The sequence below is a fragment of the Cygnus olor genome, chromosome 3 (assembly GCF_009769625.2).
Source record: "Cygnus olor isolate bCygOlo1 chromosome 3, bCygOlo1.pri.v2, whole genome shotgun sequence".
Taxonomy (NCBI): domain Eukaryota; kingdom Metazoa; phylum Chordata; class Aves; order Anseriformes; family Anatidae; genus Cygnus; species Cygnus olor.
The window spans coordinates 30693720-30714045 of NC_049171.1; the positions used below are offsets into that span (position 1 = coordinate 30693720).

Below are 20326 nucleotides of genomic sequence, written 5' to 3' on the forward strand. Positions count from 1 at the left end.
CAGCAAGTGTCGGCCTCCTGTTTCCCTATTCTTAATTTTCTCAAAATATATTTAATTATCTTCTGGTTTCTAACAGCTACCGGGACAGATTTTTCAGAGAAAAAATAGAGAAGAAAATAAAACTACATCGAACTGTTGGCTGGATTTTTTGTCATATCCTTTTATACCTCTGCTCCATGTATATTCATATCTTTTCCTTTACAGCAGCCTCAGCAACAACTCCTTGATCAGATCAATATGTTGGCTTTCAGAAGGCTCAAGCTTTCTCCTGTGATTTAAATGGAAAACTTCCATGCTTACTTTGAAGGTCTAGCTCATCACAGCATCTGCCTTAGTGCCTGAAGTTAATGACTGAAAGCTCTTTATATATATATATATATGTATATATATTAATAAGCTTATTGAATGACTCACAGTACCTGAAAACTGAGCTGTGAACAGCTACAAAGACTGGATTTTTTTTGTTTTTGTACTTTCCTAAAACTGCATATTCAGTGATCCTGAAGAAACACAGCCCTCAGATTTACTTTATATCAAGGGAATTTCTATAAGAATCTTTATCAAACAAAGTTCACAAATTTGGATAGAAAGCTAATTTAATTCTATGGCTATGTTCTAAGCAGTAGACATAATTCAGTAGTTACTTTTCTGCATGTAGTTTATTAATTTGCCTTAAAATGGAATCTAAATAAGCTAGCCATTCAGTATTTTTAAATGTATGCTATAAGAAACTAGAATAATCTAATAGTTTTTCCTTTCTCTACCTTATACAAAGTAATATACATTGGAGTAAAGGGTTCTAAAGAAATGGAAACTATAAAAAATGCAGATGTCCAGGCTCGAGTCTGATAAAAAAGAATGCCTCCAACAGAAACAGATAGTAATATCTACCACACATTTATGTAAACAATTTTTAAGAGCATACAGTATATGTATTTTAGATTCTTGTATCATTTCTAAATTTCTACCTCTGTAAACTCTTTTCTGAATAATTCTGTTTTATAGGCCGCTTTTTACCTGAGGAAATAAAAGCTGCTGTTTTCTAAATAAATCGGCTGTTTTATGACAGGCCATTTTTAATAGGTGCACTTAAATGTTTCCCTGAGAAATTAAGTATCTGAGTTTATTTACTCCTTTGCCTTGCACGATTGTATCTTTAGGTGACTCCTAGCAATTATCAAGTAGAATGAGTCTTAAGGGGTTAGAAATTAAAAGCCTGAAGTTGTAGCTTTGAGTTAATGGAGTAAATATACACCCATCGTTTCGTATTAAGGTAGTACCAAGAGGTAACAATCATATTCAGTGAAGTATAATATCAAGATATTCCAGGCAATGCAGTCCTCCCCTTAAGGAGGGGTGGTACCACACTGTCACAGTCTGTTAACAATATGCAATTCTATGCAGACTGATGACTTTCATCCTGGTATTTTGCATCCATGTAAGGCCGTCACAAGAAGAACATCCAGTGATCATCTGGTGGTGTGTCAGCTAGAGGTGGTCAGCAAGAGTGGTGTGGCCTAAGTACTGTAAATAACTAAGTTCACCCTCAGTTTTAATGAATTCTACAGGGTTTTCTTACTCACTCACTACTGAAAATGAAAGAAAGAAAATGAAATAGAATTGAGGTAGAACTCCACAAAATGCAAATCAATTAAAATAGGAATAAAGCCAAGTAATCATACTTTAAGCTAGTAAAAATGAGCAGAAGTCAATGGTAGATTTCCTGAGATTCTGTAGTCAAAAGAAAATATTACTTATAAAGACTGAAGGGACAGATATTAACTTCAGATGTTACTTGCACTGTGTCAAAGTCAGAGGTCTAGCACCTAAAAATAATGTCCAATGCAAATGTGGAGGTAGCAGGGTTTGTAAGAAGCTCAGGATGTGACCAAACAGTTGTCAAAGTTTATGATGATGGTGCTTCCTTTGAGGAAAAAAAAAAAAAAAAAAAAAAAAAAAACTTATAACAAATACTAGACAAATCAGCCTGCTGTGTTGAAAAACTGTATGACTTCCTTAGTAAGCTTTAATGTCAAATAGTACAGATCTGCCTCTTTCGAACTTCAGAGCTTGAAAGTAACATATAAATTGAGTTAACAAACTGTATAAGCATTTTTCATTTTTCATTTTTGTTTCATGAGGGTGTTAGTGAATTTTTAAAATCAGTGAAAAGTATTTTTATGCTAAATAATTATTTTGGCAGTGGACTTTTAAGATAGTGTTGAGATCAAACTTCAAAGTCATGTAGACATATACGGGTATAATTCTGAGTAATTATATTTGTGCCTGTGCATTTTTTATCTTTTTTTTTTTTTAATATGGATAATCGGACTTCAATATATGGGCCAAAGATACTGCAAATGTTTCTGCAATTCTCTTAAGATCAGACTGAATAATAGTAACAGAGCCAACAGTGTCAGTAAGATCAGTCCAAGGCATTCCAAATCATCTGTGTACTGGGCTTGCTAAAATGAAGAACAGGGTCTGAAAGTTGTGAGGAATTTTGTCTGAATCGTCTTGTGATTTCTGAACCCATATCTTCACTCATTTCATTTTTGTTGTTGTTTTGTTTTGTTTTGCTTTCTCTTAACTTCAACTGTGAGTTTTAGGACCATATTTGCTGCTCTGGCTTAAGGCAGAGATAGAGAATCTTTGATAAAGTTTATGATATAAATCAGATGTTTGATCTACTGTGTGTGAATATGACTTTTTTTCCCACCTTGGAAAATTTCAGGAGGAACTGTGTAAAATGATTTTTTTTCTTTTAACTCTCCTTCTGGGGCATTTGCAGTGGGAGGAAGACTGTCTCAAAATACCTGGTACAGTTCTGTGGCCTTCAGTATTTGAATGGTATTTGATACAAGGAGCACAAATGCTTAAATTGCCCTGCAGTGGTGCCAAATGTTCTTATTGAAAAAAAAAAAAAAAATCATTTGATATGAATGGCTTTTCATATAGTCCTTGTTTCAAAGCTTATGCTGTTCTTTACTGATTATTATTTTGTGGACACTTTTCTAACTTATTGTAAGGTCTTGCAATTGTAGTGTTAATTTTGTTAGTGAATAGCAGTGTTAGCATATACCATTAAAAAATGGCATAAGCCATTTTTTTGTAATTCATTGTTATTAATATCTTATGGCCCTATGCTATCTTTCATTATTCAATAGATAAGTATCTTGGAAGGAGGTAGATTTCAAAAGCATCTATGGGAAAATAGTACACTAGTAAAGTAACTTGTCTAGAAAGGCCACCAAATCCTGTCTCTGGTCCTGTTGTAGAGCAGTATGGCTGGAATATGAGCTGATCTCAAAGGAATGAGATCTAGATACTTAGGACCATATTCATATTCAAATGGTGCCCTTTGGTGAAATGTATTTCCTCCCTGTATTTGCACCAAAATCTTGTCTCCAATAAAACAGAGGAATGAAAAAAGACCAGCCTGCCCAAGGGGAAGAAACTTTGGGACAGTCATCAGTATGATTGGATCTTCAGGGATGGCAATCATGTAAGCTGCTGCATCTGCACACACAAGACTTCTGCCTCTGAGGGAAACATTTATCAAAAATACAGCAAATTTATCCTCTCCTTTCTCATTTTTACCTCAAGAGGGTACAATATGTTCATAAAGATTAAAGGGAATGTTTTCTTTTGCCTTTAGGTGTCTTAGATTGTTCATTGCAGAAGCATAAAATGAATGTTTTTAATGCTCATTTGGCTTTGAAAATTGCATCACTATCTAGGCAATGAAAAATAATGGTTTCCATTCACAGTCAACAATGAACAAAAAAAAGTTAATTTCTGCAAAATGTATGTCATTTAACTTTGCCAAATTGATCTTATACCTGTTTCTTGGATGAATAGTTCCACAACTGCAAACATGGATGGTGATTATATACTGCATCATGTATTTTACATTCATGGTTGTATTTAGAAATCATTCACAGAAATTAAAATTATAGATATCTAAACCTCTCATAATCCAAAATAACAGAGACTGAACGTCAGTAGGGTAAGACATTCAAATATGTCACTAGTTCATCTACTCAGGAATGGTATTCAACAGCAGAGCTCAGAGGAGCTTAAAGGGTTTCTGTTTATGCTGTTTATCATTTTATTTGACAAGATAGTAGAGTGAGTTTGCTGAATATATGTTTGTTCTTTACATGAACTTGAAGCATGCATTTAGAAATTTTCTTTTAAAGCTTAAAAAATAATGAGGCAAGTAACTGTGAAAGAATTTGGTCATTCTAACTAAGAAGGAATTTGTTAGAATATTTTCTTCAGTTCATTTTTTTTTTAATCTTTATGCTATCTAACAGTGTACTTGTTCATGAGCTTTTTAATGTATGGCTTGGGGGAGTCTCTACCTAGTCATACACATGTTTTTATGGATTTTTTCCGTATGGATATATTTTCTATTGATACCACCATCTGCTGGATCCAAAATTTTAACTGTTGCTCAGAATTCTCTGTGCTCACATTTATCTGCACCATCACTGGAAATGGGATTGTTCAACCAGCATTTTTTTTATTATTATCATTAGTATTATTTAGATTTCAATCTTTTTCATGTGTTTGACCAGAATAAAGCCAAACCTTCCATAAAAACTGTTAAAATAAACTTGTGTTACCTCCTGGCTGTGGTGCACAGTTATCACAGGGTGGCTGACAAGCTAAATTGCCAAAACACAATTTTGTGTCTTACACAGCCAATGCATTTGAGCCTCTCAGTGGTACAAAACATTAAATTGTAGGCTCAGTGTTTTTATTGACCTCTTAATCTTTCATGTTGTAACAGTTGGTTGTTTTATTTTGTTTTGTTTTGTTTTGTTTTCATATAGATCAAGACTATAGTATATTCAAGGCTAGACCAGAGGAGAAGACAATTCTGTAGGTGGTGCCTAGAAGTTTCTCAGGAATGTAAGAAAAGCAAGGTCAAATTCCTGTCCCAGTGAGGTTTCTTTGTTCTCAGTTTAATCGTGTGGGTCCAGGCTGAATTTTATCTGTGAGAAAAATAACTAAAAATGAAAGAAGGCATGATATAGGAATTCCATAAATATAAACTAAATATTTATTTTATTTTAATATTTATTTTATTTTAATATTTATTTTATTAAGCAGCCCAAGAAATTAGTTATTAAAACATAGTTACAGTTTTTTTGTTTAAGGGCTTCCATCATCCTCTTCTATTTTGTATACCATTTCTAGTCTTATACATCTCTGTTAAATAATACAATTTACTTATTTCTATTAATGTGATTAAATATACTCATTTATTTAACTGATCTTATTTCATTAATTGCTTATACTAAATTCTCATCACTTCCTGTTTTATTCTTTTTATTCTTTTATTCTTTTTATTCTTTGTGTGAATGTTGGTGTATAGTTTGGGAAAAAAAAGTTGTTCTTTGTTCAATTAATTTCTTGCTCCAAGCAGTGCAAACAGTATGTTGTCTTAGCACATCTACTGAAAGTCTCATTTGCTGAATGATGACATTGAACGCATTTTAAGAATGCTTCATTACCATTCAAATGTCCTTTTGCAATAAGCAGTGTAACTGTAGAACTCAAATGTTAAAGCCATCAAGATTTAATCAATAGCCACAGTCTCTGCACCTCCACTTTGGTAAAGAAGTTATTGTTTTGAAATATTATCAAATAACTAAGTATCCTTACACTGACCTGTAACTTTGTCCCTCTTTGGTTTGGTTCAGTTTTTTTTTTTCTCTGTGAATGTTTGCCACGAGAGTGCAGTTAGTTTGCTTTCCAATAAAGCTCCATTTAGATGTTTTGGGATTAGGGACAGAAAACCCATTTAGTACATTGAAAATATTCTCTAAAGGCAATAGCACTGTAAAATCTACACAGAACTGAGAGGGAAAAATAACTAAAAAAAAAAAAAAAGAAAAAGAAAAAGGCAATTTTCTTTCCTGCATCCTGTAAAATCCTGTTTATTGGGTAACAATGCTATAATCAGTCTATGGTGGGGAAAAAGGACAAAATAAAATGGCACTTTTTGATTGTCCAGCTCTCCACGGAATGATTTGTATTACAAAACCCACCTTGACTGTAGATTAAAATTTACAAATGGTCAAATGCTATTGGAAGTCAAGAAGTGGTTTTTTTTGTTATTGTTTTGTTTTTTTTCCTGGTTATATCCTAGATTTGAATACGAATATGACAGAAATCCCAAATATGGCATGACAGTAATAGCAAAACTGACCTTAGGCGTAGAATACTTGATGCTGAGTATTTCTGCAAGACTTAAAGTGTAGAGTGCTTTGGAACAGAATTTACAGAAGTTTTAGTGAATTAATAGCTTTTTTGGCATGTAAATTCGATTATTCTTTGTGTTAGCGCTTTCGGGTACAGGTAAGTAATTGAAGAAATTGTGCTCTGTTGTTGAGTAGTCCAGTGGAAACAGTTCAATAGAAAACAAAAATTCTGTGCCTGTTTTTTATTTCCATATTTCATGTTCATGATACTGCATTTCAAAAAAATTCACCATGATGTTTTATCAAATAATATGAGCAAACAGTCTGAAGTAAACTCTTCCTTTCAGCTTTATGTCATAGATATAACTATGTTTTCTGAAGTATTGCTTGCTGTAGAATGGAGTTTTATCTGTCTAGAGCTTCTACCTAATGGCATTTTTTTTTCCAGGAAGTAAGGGATGGTTAGCCAAAGCAACATAGTTTCAGTTTGCGGGACTCCTATTCTGAACACATATTTCACAAGTATACTGCAATGAAAGGCACAAAAAATTAAATAAATAAAAAATATCAATGAAAAACAAAACTTGTTTTGAAATAACTGTAGCAGAAAATAAGTTACAGACAGGATTTAATGCCGAAGAGATAGCAGAATCATATCAAGTATGTATGTTAGTAATGGAAATTTTGCAGTGCGAAGTATTCAACTTTAGGGATTTGAATGCCACAGGGGCATGTTGACGGTTCCATTTGACAGTATCTGTTGTGTCTCAGGAAAAACAGAGAAAATGTTTACTTATTCATGGTAGTCTCCATAGGTTAACTGTCCAATGTGATTATTCTCCACAACATGTAAAATCAAAACTGAAGGGCATCTGAAAAGTTGTTCTGAAACCAAATAGACTTTTTATGAATTAGAATCTGCTGTAGGTATAATGCTATGTCACATCTTGAGTTAAATATTTTGAGCAGATTCTACCATTATCTTCAGCACTGAGTGCTTAATGTGCTTGCATTTCCCGTACTTAGTCACAGGCAAGGGTTCATCCAGTATTAATAAAATGCTGTTTAAGCTCACTATGCAGTACATACAAAAAGTAAGATAATTTTTAAAACCCTGAGAAGGCAACCCAGACAACCATAATTAGGCATCTCTTTTTCCTCGTCAACTGCACTGAAAATTTATAGGACACATAAGGCATCTTAATTCAGACAAAAGAAACTGTAATGCTGTAGCATTTAACTTAGTTGTCTGGTTCACTGTTGTTTTTCATTCTTCTTCTAGCTGCTTGGATTTTTTTGATTCCTCCTCCCACAATTCCAATAAACATGAAAAGCCTCTCAGTTCAGGGGAGAAAAAACAGGGGATGCTGGAGATAGGATGACCAGAAGGGAATGACTGAGCACAACCTCCACATGCCGTAGTGATTCATGTTATGGCATTATAACAGCTTGTAATAATCTGGCTCTGTCATTCTTTATAGGCCCAATTTTTCTAGTTAGATGTTTTTTAAAGCATCTTCTTATTGTTCAGTTGTTTTATTGAAATGACCATAATAACTCTGAGATATTTCTCCTGAATTATTAAAGTTAATTTAAAATTCAATAGTGTGAACAAGTAAATCAAGTTGGTCTAATTAGTATTACTTACTACTTATATTGGATAGTGTCTATGTGTCTCACAGAGGTACGGAGTTTTCCAGTACAATGCATGATGTAAACAATCTAAATAAAACATGTGTGTATTATCCCAACAATTAGATTTCATAGTGCCCCAGGACCACTTTTTACAGTCCCTTAAGCAAATCTTAATCCACTTTATCTCCTCCGTAGAGAGCATTCAAGATGAATTAGATATGCCTGGAAAAAGCAAAGTTCCTGTGAGGTAGGTTAGATTCATGGTTTTAACATGAAACTGATACACAGGAGACCTGTCTTTATTAGTTCTATTTCAGATTTTCTGTATGATTCTGGCCAAGTCTATCCTGAAAGCATTTACTGGGCAGGTGCTGTAACACCTGATTATCAGGTGCTGGCTTCAGGGAGAAGCAAGCATTTGTTCTGTGAGGAAGCAGTCAGTGTTCTGACTGTGCTCGGAAAGATCGTGTAGCAGATACTCCTGGAAAATATGCTAAAGCATAAGAAAATAAGGTGAAGATTTATGACAGCCAGTATGGTTTCACTAAGGGCAGATCATGCCTGACAAATTTCCTGGCCTTCCATGACAGGATTACAGCACTGGTGGATAGGGGAAGAGCAACTAACATCATATATCTGTCTTTGTGCGAGCATTTGACACTTTCCGACATGATATCTTTGTCTCTAAATTGGAGAGACATGGATTCATGGACTTGATAGATGAACCACTCGATGGGTAGGGAATTGTTTGGATGGTTGCACTCAAAGAGTTGCAGTCAATGGCTCACTCTCCAAGTGGAGATCGGTGATGAGTGGCATTCCTCAGGGGTCAATATTGGGAATGGTGCTGTCTAATATCTTTGTCAGTGACGTGGACAATGGGATTGAGTGCACCCTCAGCAAGTTGCCGATGACACCAAGCTGTGTGATGCAGTTAACATGCTGAAGGGAAGAGATGCTATCCAGAGGGACCCTTACAGGCTTGAGAGGTGGGCCCATATGAACCTCATGAAGTTCAACAAGGGCAAGTGCATAGTTCTGAACCTGGGTCGGGGCAATCCCAAGCACAGATACAGGCTGAGCTGAGTGGGAATTGAGAGCAGCCCTGAGGAGAAGGACTTGGGGGTTTTGGATGATGAGAAGCTCAACATGAGCTGGCAACATGCCAAAGTGCAGTCAATCATTGAGCTGCATCAAAAGCATGACCTGCAGCAGGTCGAGGGAGGTGATTCTCCCCCTCTGCACTCACAAGACCCCACCTGGAATACTGTCCTAAGCTCTGAGGCCCCCATCATAAGAAGGACAAGGACCTGTTGGAGCAAGTTCAAAGGAGGGCCACAAGGATGATCAGAGGTCTGAAACACCTCTCCTATGAAGACAATCTGAGGCAGTTGGATTGGTTCAGCCTGGAGAAGAGCAGGCTCCACAGGGAAACAGAGGTCTTCTAGTACATAAAAGGGGCCTACAAAAAAGCAGGAGAGAGACTCTTTATTAGGAAGTGTAGTGATAGGACAAGAGGTAATGGTTTTAAACTAAAAGAAGGTAGATTTAGATTAGATATAAGGAAGAAATTCTTTACTATGAGGGTGGTGAGGCACTGGATCAAGTTGCCTAGAGAAGCTGTGGATGCCCCATCCCTGGAAATGTTTAAGGCCATGTTGGATGAGACATTAAGCAGCCTGGTCTAGGGGAAGGTGTCCTTGCCCATGGCAGGTGGAAGTAGATGATTTTAAGGTCCCTTCCAACCCAAGACACTCTATGATTCTGTGAAAATCAGAAGACAGCAGGGAATGAACAGTGGCCTCACTGGCAGAGGCAACCTGAAAGTACTCAGCCCTTCCTAATTCAAGTGATCAAAATATTAGACCAATACTCTAACAGTGTTAGACTGGCAATGTTCACTCTGACACGGACAGGTTTTAAAAAGGAAAACAATTGCATATGCATTTGAGGAGGGGACCAGTCTTGTCAGTAAAGATAGCTGCAGACTTGATCTTTGTGAGGATCTTACCTGCTGTTCTGTCTAATTTTTCAAATTTAATGGAGCCTAAGCATAAAAAAAAGCATTGATATGTTCTGATTGGAACACTTTTGGGAAGGCACGTGGACAAATGTGCACATTCCCAGTGAATTTTTCTGCTCAAATGGAGTTGGACAAATCCAGGCCTTCATAAGCATCTTCATAATGCAATATGGAGTCATTTACCACAACTCCACTTGAGTCTGGTCCTAGGTGAGTAAACCTGGACTGTTCCTGTCCTCCAAGATCTGGTCCTCTACCATTTTGCACCTAAGCATATCCATGTCTTGTGGCTATGCTATGTATTTCCTTTACCCTTTTCTAGCCTTCCATTGCTTTCTAGTCTGTCTAACCAAGTGTGCCTCACTCATCATGATCCATATTCATCCATTGCACTTTTAATCAGACAAAGGAAACATCATCATCCTCACCATTTGTATTCAGTACTAAGAATTGTTGTTGTATAATCTTAATCTATGGTATTGTGATGTCACGTGCAAATTTCCCAAGTAAATGCATCTTTTTATTGGTGTTGCTAATGTTCCTAATAAAGCACTCCCCCCCCCCCTTTCTTGGCTGTTTCTTTTTGTGATCTACAGGACCATGGTGCTTTTTTATCTCTAGAGTGCTTAAGAAGTTTTGGGTATTCAGTAGATATGTGTCCCTGCTAGAGTTTGGATTTGAAGATAAGTCTTCAGGTTTTTTATACCCCTTAGTACACTGCTATGAATTACAACGTTATAAAAAGAGGGCTATTCTCCTCTTTTCTTGTGAAACTGTAGCATATATATTAAACTGAGAATGGCAACTGAAGTTACCACTTAAACAGATGGGGTAGGGTCTGGATCCAAAGACCAGACAACACAAAATTGTAAAATATTGGACATAGATGCTGTAGAAAAAATAAGGGGCCATCTGCAAACATTTCTTCCGTATACTTTTTTGCAGGTATGGCTTTTAAAAAGGCTCTACCTTTTAGAATACACCAGCCACTTCCATATAAATAGTGTTCCAACATTCTATGTCAGGGAAATTTATAATTCTCTCAATTTTGATAATGCTCATAGTTGTATATGAAAGCACTTCAAGATGCCATTTTGTATGATAAAAAAGCTGTTCAATAATAAAATATAGTAGAGATCCATGTCCAGTTTGTTACAAAAAGCTGTAATTAGAAACATATATTGATTCATATGCTTTTTTTTTTTTTTTTCCTTTCTATGTGGCTATTATACATAAAATCTAACTCCATGCCTGAGAATTCACTTCTCATATTACCTTTCAATATCCTCTGTAAGTTAATTCACATCTTTCTAGGTTTCTGAATGATAAGGTTTAGTTATCATTTCCCCAGAGGTTAGACAATGGCCATCTTTCCTTTTCTTCAATTTGCTGCTTCTGGGAAGCAATCATTCTACCTTTGCTCTTCATGTCCCCAAGGAATGTAATCTTGCAGGAATGCTTTTGTCAATTCCTGCTTAATGATTTTCATATCTGTTAGCCCCCAACTGATCACTTTTCCTCTGTAATGTCCTCTCTGCTTACCTTTTTAAGATATGTTAGTGGGTATCTAGTCATCAGTAAACCTGATAAATGAACATATGTATGATCGCTCTCCCTCAGCTCTTCTTCCTTCTCTGATGACAGCTTCCCATCTTCTAAGCTCACTTACCTTAACATTATCTTCAATTTCACTCTCTTTTTCCCTTGTTATCAGCTATAATCACTAGCGCTGACATTTTTTTCTTGTCGTTTAGTGATTTCTTGTCGCCTAGTGATTGGTTTCGACATGTTTCCTGTGCAGTCAATCTAAAATGATGCTGCAATTGGCCTAGCCCCCTCACTGTTGCCATGTTTCTCACTTTTATGTCTATAACGTTAAAACTCATCCCCTTAAATGTCAATTTGATCTTGTACATCAGCCTTGATCTTCTGTCTTGCTTTATGCTGAGTCTTTCTGTTCCTTGAAAAGTGCCTTATGACAAGGCAGTAGTTGCTAAGGGAGACCTTAGTCTTAGTAGTATGAATACAGAGTAATACTGAGAGGAATGAGAAATAATAAAGCTGTTTTAGAAGCACAGATGCCTTGGATGTGGCTCTGGGTCTCTTTGGCTGTTCATGTCTTCATGTCCCTCAATATCACTCCCAGAAAATGAAATTACCTTCTAGTTAATTAAATGCGGCCTTCTACCATGTTGAAAAATTTTATCTGAATAACCACGTATTTCAGGAGCATTGAATTTACCATGAGAACTTTTTTTTCTTCTGACTGCTCATAAATTTTTTTACATTTTCACTAGTTTGACTGGGTTTTCTTCAAACTTGTGATTCAGATTTGCAAATTTAAATATGCTTTTGTTCTCCATGTAACACATGGGCCAGCTGCAAATAGCCACATTCATATTACGGAAATCATTAATAGTAAATGAATAGTAATAATGATTATGATATAAAAATGCTAAGGTTACTTTTGTTTTCCTGCAGAGACATGAGGAAGTAGCATCTGGAAAATGGCCAAATTCTGTGATACAGTGATAATTTTTATATACTCTTTCTAAGGAAGTGAACTTTAATAATTTCCATCTTTCAGAATCATCTCTTTTTTGAAGAGAGCTTTTACTGTCCATAACATCAACTCTTAATGCTTTAATCAATGTTTAAGCTTTTACTTTTTATTTTCCATTTTTATTTCCATATCTGGAACAAGGAAAAGTTTAGAAAAAGAAGAATTATAATCTTTTGCTTTACCTATTTTAACTTAATCAAACCAGATTTTTCATCACGACAAATGTGCAGTCAGAAACTACTTAAGAGACTGCATATGCATATGTGATATTTCATGAGTCTTTGAAATTAGTATAGTCCTTAGTTGTTCCTGAAATGCATAAGTTGGTACTGAACAACAGAAGTACACAAAACCGAAAGGAAATGCTTGTCAGGTGCCTTTTATTTATTTACTAATATAATTAGATAAATGGCAGAAAAAATCTGAGTTTATTAAATATATCCTGATCATTGCCTGACATTATACTGCTTTCTAACTTGTCCTAAATATTATACTGGTCATATTTTTGATAAGTTAGCTTATTGCTGGCATTTGTTACAGGCTTTTGGGAGCATATTCAAACATCATACAGCTATGTGAGTGTTCATGTGTGCTACTTATTCTTCATATTGTTTGAAGGACTGCAGTGATTTGAAAACTTAAGATAGAAATGAGTTCATGCTCTATGCTGCTTGTCATAGATAAATGTATTATTTTAGAACAGAAAGGGTAACAGGTACTTCTCTTCCCCATTCCATTTTCTGTGGAAAGCCAAAAAGAAATGCTTAGAGGTCACTGTTAAGGTAGTTTCTTGATTATCCTGTAATATTCTTAACCTTCAAACAGCAGGCTCATTTAAGGCAGTTTGCCTGACAGCAAAGGAAGGACTCCATGCAGAATTCCATGCATGCCTAAATAGTGAAAAAATCTCTTTGACATGTCTACTTCTACTTCTGCCTGTGCCAGTAGTACGTCTAGATACCCGAACCTTGAATAGTCAATGTGTAGCTGCTACGAGCTGATGAGCATCAGGGATACAACTGCACAACAGGCTTCTAGGGATCTTCTTTACTTGCCCGCACATGGAGCAGTAGGGCATAATGAGATTCTAATTCAAGAAGACATCATTTTGGTGTCGGTAGTCATAAGAAGTAGTAGATATTTTAGGTCATAATTTCTTAGGAGCACTTTTCTGACCGTCGTGTGATGTTGGTTCACTGTGGGGAGATTTCGTGACCGTAGTTTGCATAGTGAAAGTTACCTGGTTGTTCTTATAAGCATACACAGGATGTTACTTCAACATAGCCCTTCTGTTATACATGATATTGTGGGTGGTAAGTGGTGGATTTTTCTATGCAATGAGAGAAGGATTTTAAAGGAGATCATCAAGCCTGCTCATATGCAAAGGTCTGTAGCAAATCTGGAGAACCACAAATTGGTCTCCTTGAGAAGGAGGTTTTGCAGCTTGTGTTTGTTGCAGAATGTCTTTAAAATGAAGAGGTTTAAGTGGATAGAACAAATCTGTTATGAATAATCATCTTTAATATGTCCATCTGGCACTTTGATAATAAGCCAAGCAAGACTTTGTTCCCTCTGTATCCAGCATGAGGTGACTTGAATGAGTTTATTTTTTCTGTAAAAAACAAAGGTTTTACATTTAAGGTCAACAGAAAAAAAAATCCAAAATGTATAAATATGATTCTAGTAGAGTCTTCTTAATAGAAAGGTTTTCAGAAATAGTCAGTATTCTGAATTCTAACACAAACATCCTTTTGTATTCTCTTTTCCAAACATGTCACAATGGCAGTTCTATTAATGAGTATTTTACCCAGAAATAAATTTAGCAGTAGCTCTCCTGAAAGGACAGTATAATATCTTCTGTGTGAAAAGTCAAAACCTGTTGTGTGATGAACTCAAGTTTGTGAAATGCTGAGTAATATATATGTCTAGTATGCTGCCAATGGACAGTCAAAAAAGGACAGGAAAAGAGCAAACAATATTGTTAAGATGTTTAGCCAGTCTCTGTTACCTGTGGCTGAAATTCAATCAAATTCAGAGTTCTCGTTTCTTGCTCTGACAGGGAGTGTTAATTAGAAGTTGAGAACTTGTGCTAATCCTATAGATTTCTGTATCTGTTTTTCCTATTCTGTCAAGGCACTGATGCCTTGTAAAATAATTAATGCTTATTCCTCTGTATTTTAAGAGATTGTAGATTAGGGATCAACATAGCTGCTGTGCTGTAAAGCAGAACAGTGCCAAAATGTTATCACTAATTAGAGAAGAAAGAGTCTGACCCAGTGGTTTATCGCCTTTTGTAAATACATGAATGCTACAGAATTAAGGCTCAGATTTTGAACATCTCTTCTACGGGTTTTAAAATTAGAATTTGGGTTCCATCTTTGATAAGGATATGGATCAAATATTTAATTTAGATTGAGATACAATTTTAAAACCTAAATCTTCACTATGAAAGATAAATTGCGTTTAGTTCATGAGCAAACATCCAGTCATTTTTCTTCTATGCTTTTCAATGAACCTGATTTCCTGTTCTAAAGTGATTAATATTATTCAAGGGGGAGATTCTGAAATGTGTTTTATTTTATTTTTTTCAAGAGAGGAGGCCAATGGATGTGTGGGAAAGAAAAGGGAAGATGATTCATGCCACTTATTTGTTTTCTTTATCTTTTATTATTTATCAGTCCAGATCAGTAGACAGACACTAGAAGTTACACTAGGCAGCTTTTAACTCATTCACAGTTATAGGGATCATAGCAATATATTTCAGCTCTTATGTTCTAGACTGTAATCTACAAGGACTTGCATATAAAAACTATGCAATTTTTATTTCACTCAGAATTTTCTTGACACATTAATTAACCCCTTTCACGCTGCTTTAAATAAGCAACTTAAATATTGTTCAAGTATAATTTGTATAATCAGCTTATTTGGATAGCCATAGGAAATTTGCCATTCCTATAAGTAGTCATTAATCAATTCCAAAGACATTTTACTTTACTCAGCATGTAAGAACAGTTAGTAGTTACCTATTCTGAAATTTTCAGTAGAGCTGTTGAAAAGCTTGTCTGCAGCTGTAGCATGAAAATGGATTAAAGGTAAATGGAGATTCATTTGTAAGGGATATTAAAAGGAATCAATTAAGGGTCAAAGCAATCTCTAAATTGATTAGACTAAACTACTTAAAGAGATTCTTCTGAATCAATAATTATTATGGAATCATCAAATGCGTATGTGTTCTTATGTTTAATTGAACAACTGTCTTATAGTTTGTACCAGCGTGCATCAAATGAATATTCAAAGAATTCTAAAAGCCTGGCTATTTCACCTGTGTTCCTGCTTATAGCTAGGCTAGGTTTTCTTCCATCTAAGTTATATAAATTTCACCTTAAATATTAAGAAGTAAGGTTGTGTTGCTTTTTGAATACACCCATTATATTTTACTTCCTAAATTCTTCCAATATTAAATATAGGTGTGTACCCTGAATTAAATTCCTTTTTCCTGCTTCTTTATTTTTAACCTTGGAAAGAATATTACAATTGTAATTGAAGGTACACAGGAGTCCAAACAAAATAGACTGTCCAGAAAAATGAAAGAATGCAATATATTCTACCCCGAAATAAGTTTCTCTACTGGCTCTAAATCTTCTACCACCAAAACCTGTGGGTGGCTTTTTTATTTCTTGTTACATCAAACCAAAGTTAACTCAATTTCTCCAAATTAGTGCAAGCACTGTATTTTCTTTTATTTTTTGTTTTGTTTTGTGAGCAATACCTGAAATATCATGTCATAATACAAAAAAAAAAAAGGAAGAGAATTTTCATTATTGCAATGTGGTATCAGATTTGATGAATTGTGTCTACAAGACACGTAAACTATAAGAATGATCTGGGAAGTGTCAGTGACAATACCTCTCAGAATTAAGTCTTCAACATAAACAGTTCAACAAGATGTAGTCAAATTAGAATAGAAGAATTAGAATAGAAATTATATCATTAACTGAAATATCTTTGTAGTTGAGAGAATAATGGATGCTGTATATGATATATGTGGAACATTTTTATATTTAAACTTCTTTTACTCAGAATGGCACATGCAGATGTTAATTACTTTCTACTTAGATCATTTTCATTTTTTATTTCCTTTTTTTTCTTTTTTCTTTTTTTTTTTTTGTTGTACATTTTACTATTTCATTCTTACTGATATTCTCATCAATATTATTTCCAGTATTATACAACTTCCATGTGTAATAAACAAGCAAAATTCAGCCTCCTATAGTGCCTGTAAATATCCTCATTGGCTAGCGTTCTCACAAATTCAGGACATGATATTTTGGTAAAGTAATCTAAAAAAAAAAAAAAAAAGTACTACTTTTGTTTTTCCAAAAATAAGAAGAAAAAGGTACTTGTGTGGTAATTGCAGAACTGAATCATTCAGGTCCAAGCACTTGGAGCATCATTTTCTAATACAAATCTTACATAAAAAGAGTAGAATGAAGTGCAAAGTGAATGATGTCATTCTGTCTAATGTATATGTATAACAATTGTAGAAGAAACTAACATTTGAGCTGCTGACATGAGAATGACCTGGCACCTGAGTTATATACATTCTCTTCTAAAAGGCTTATTGATTTTTTATGCTCATAACTAAGTAAACAATTTTCATACTGCAGATTAAAACTGAATTACAGAATCACCGAATGGTTGAGGTTGGCAGGACCCACTGTACATTGTCTGGTCCAACCCCCTGCTCAAGCAGGGACACCTACAGCAGGTTGCCCAGGACCACGTCCAGATGACTTTTGAAGATCTCCAAGCAAGGACTCTCCGCAACCTCTTTAGGCAACCTGTACTAGTGCTCAGTCAACTGCACAGTAAGGTGCTTTCTAGTGTTTAGATACAGTCTGAGAACAGCAAATCCACTTTTTACAATGGAAATATAGCTGGTCATGCTTCAAGATCTCTTTGAGATGAGATTTAGATTCATCTTTAATAGTATTAGCTTTCTTTTAAAATTAAAATACTAGTCACAGTGACACTGAAGGGGTGATACTGTTTCATGTATACACCTGGCCATGTTATGATGGGCTGAATTAGTTGCTTCTACTTAGAGTCCAGTAAATTACCTTACAAAGGTCAGTGCCTTATACGAAATTACTAGGCACATATTATTAGAATCATTCAGCAAAGTGTCTAAAGAATGGCCTAGAAATCTACATGGGTCTGTAGAGGAAGTCTTTGTAATCCACAGAGGAAGCATTTTGGCAAACCGCTTTCGATTACTATTTTAAGTGTGCTGTGTGCACTCTCTATCTATGCAAAAAGCCCAGATCTCCAGGATGTAAAGGTGCTGTCTTCTGTGAAAATAATTACAGACACTTTTGTTAGCTTGGTTTCTGTTTGTGAGTAGAAGAAAATCTTGTCTGAACCATGAATGGGAATATATATAGAGAGATAATAGATATAGATAGATGAAATAGATATAGATATAAATATATGTTTATGTCTTGTGATTATGTTTTGTGTTATTTATCACAAATATTTTGTAATCTTTGGTTCTGAGTAGTGCTTAGACACCATGATAAATGTCCCTATTTAAAACATATAGATAGGAAGAATCCAGAGAGGTACTGTCCTAGACCCCCACCCTTTTTTCAGTACTATGGTGGTTTTCTGTTGTACAGAGTGAAATCCACTAAATAACGTTGATTTCCCATTTCAATAAAGGGAACTGACACATTAAAGGTGGATGAAATATTAAGGCTTTACTAGCTAATTAGATAGATAGATACTGTGCAAATAATATATATATAGTCTTATACAGGCTTTGTTTAATTTTGAAAACTGTGAGTTTAATTTCATTTATGTGTAAAATAAAATTCTTATTAGATTTTAAGAACTATGGAAAAAAAAAAGTCAATTTTTACAATGTTAATATATTCTATATATCCACTGATTGCATGTGAAAGCAATTCATTTTATGCTCCAGTAATTCAGAAACACCTGAACTCTTCTCCCGCCACACAACACCTGAAATTTCACAAGACTAAGCATCCCTTTAGGGTAGGGAATGTATTTGCCAATTTCAGCCCAGAGGGGATTGTAACTAGAATTGTAAAGCTCTGATGATAGCTTTATAACGGAAAGCCTGAAATAACCTCAAGTACCACCTCACTGATGTGATTCTATAATGCATAACCAGTCTAATTTGGAACTAAGAGTCAGTTATCAGGGAATACATTTGTAGAGCTAATGTTGTTAACAATTTAATTTTCCTCGTTTCTTGGTTTTGAATTACAGTTTCCTTTCAAATAAAATCCGCTGATGAGACACCTAATGGTTTTCTACTTTAATTTTGCTCTTCTGATTGCTTTTGTAGTTGTCCACATTGTCTTTATGTTTAGCTCCCTGGTGTAGTCCTGGAAATGAAATCATCACACAGATCAAAGTACAGTCCTGATATCCAAAATCTTCCAACTACATTAGCTTCATCATAAATTGATTAGGAAGAGCATTGCACAGGAAATGATTATCAACATGGCTTACATTAAGAATGGAACTAGTGCTCCAAATGTGTTTGTCATTTCTCTAAGTGTATGTAAACACTTGCAGCCCTAACAGTTCCTTCAAAGTGGTTTGAGTCTTTGTAGACACTGCTAGTGTTGCCATGGAGTCTATACTTAGATTTCACAACAAAGCTAAAAATGATTTCCAGATAATAGTTGAGTTATAAAACAGAAAGAAAATGAGAATGAGTAAATAAAATTCCAGACTGCCTGTTATACGATTTAATACCTCTTTCTTCTTTCCATATCTGTTACAGATATAATAGTAATGTTTTGGGGAAGTTTTGGATTTTTTTAGATGAAAAATTATAATTAAGAATTCAGAATGGGAATTATTCTTTCAAGGAAAAGAAATCGTGCTGTACTGCATTATTCTCATTTGTGTAGAAACAATTAGGTCTTTTAATATGTGAATATCTTTAACGCATCTATCTTGAAATTGTGCCTGTGTAGGGAATAAAAGCTTTGTTATTGCTTCATTAGTCTGCATCTAGCAGTTATGTTTCCCAAAGCAATTTGCAGCATCCTCCTTTTACTGTCACATTTAATCATTTTAGAATTTACTTTGGAGATACAATTCCTTATGTGTGAATTTCAGGGTATAAGCCACTACATTCAAAAACACATGTTAAGAGAGCTAACCGGATTCTGGTTAACTTGTCTGGCTGACAAGTGATAGGATCAATGCCACATAATTAATCCATTTTAGAACTGCATAATAAACAGAAGATGACACTTTCACTGCTGGTTGATGTCCTATAAATTCCTGCTCTACTTGAAATGTATTATTAAACTTTTTTTTTGTTGTTTTGTTTAGTTATCGATGTACTGTTATCACTGTATGGTGCTTTAAAGTATGAAACACAATTTATTTAATTTTGTGATTTCTCTTACTAGTGGCTAGCATTCAGAAGCTTCCTGCTGCATCTGTTCTAACTGACATCAATTTCCCCATGAAAGGAAGAAAAGGAATGGTCGATTGGGCACGAAATTCAGAAGACAGGGTTGTCATTCCAAAAAATATCTTCACCCCTATGTCAACAGGTAAAGAAGCATATCAGTACTTTAATTTTGTGTTGACTTTAACAAGGGAACTCAGAATATTTGTCTCATAGGACTACTAGATAATATGGAATTGGTTATTCTATTCCTCTTTAAAAGAGAGACAGTACCCACAGCTTATCCCAGAGAGAGGATGGGGCTTAATTTCAGTATCTTGAACAAAAAGTGCTAAAGAAATCCAAGACACTATACCTATGGTGGTATGAGGTGGCCTGAAGCACAGCTCTGCTGAACCTCCTAATGCTTCTCCATCCTGGAAGACTGGGTC

General features: G+C 35.0%; 1 protein-coding gene across 1 annotated transcript in view; it reads left to right on the plus strand.

Annotated features, from left to right (window-relative positions):
* ADGRB3 (adhesion G protein-coupled receptor B3) overlaps positions 1–20326 on the plus strand; it is a 458698-nt gene that overhangs the window by 252326 nt on the left and 186046 nt on the right. Inside the window, 1 exon segment of the mRNA XM_040552548.1 lies at positions 19894–20040. Coding sequence (XP_040408482.1) covers positions 19894–20040 — 147 coding nt within the window.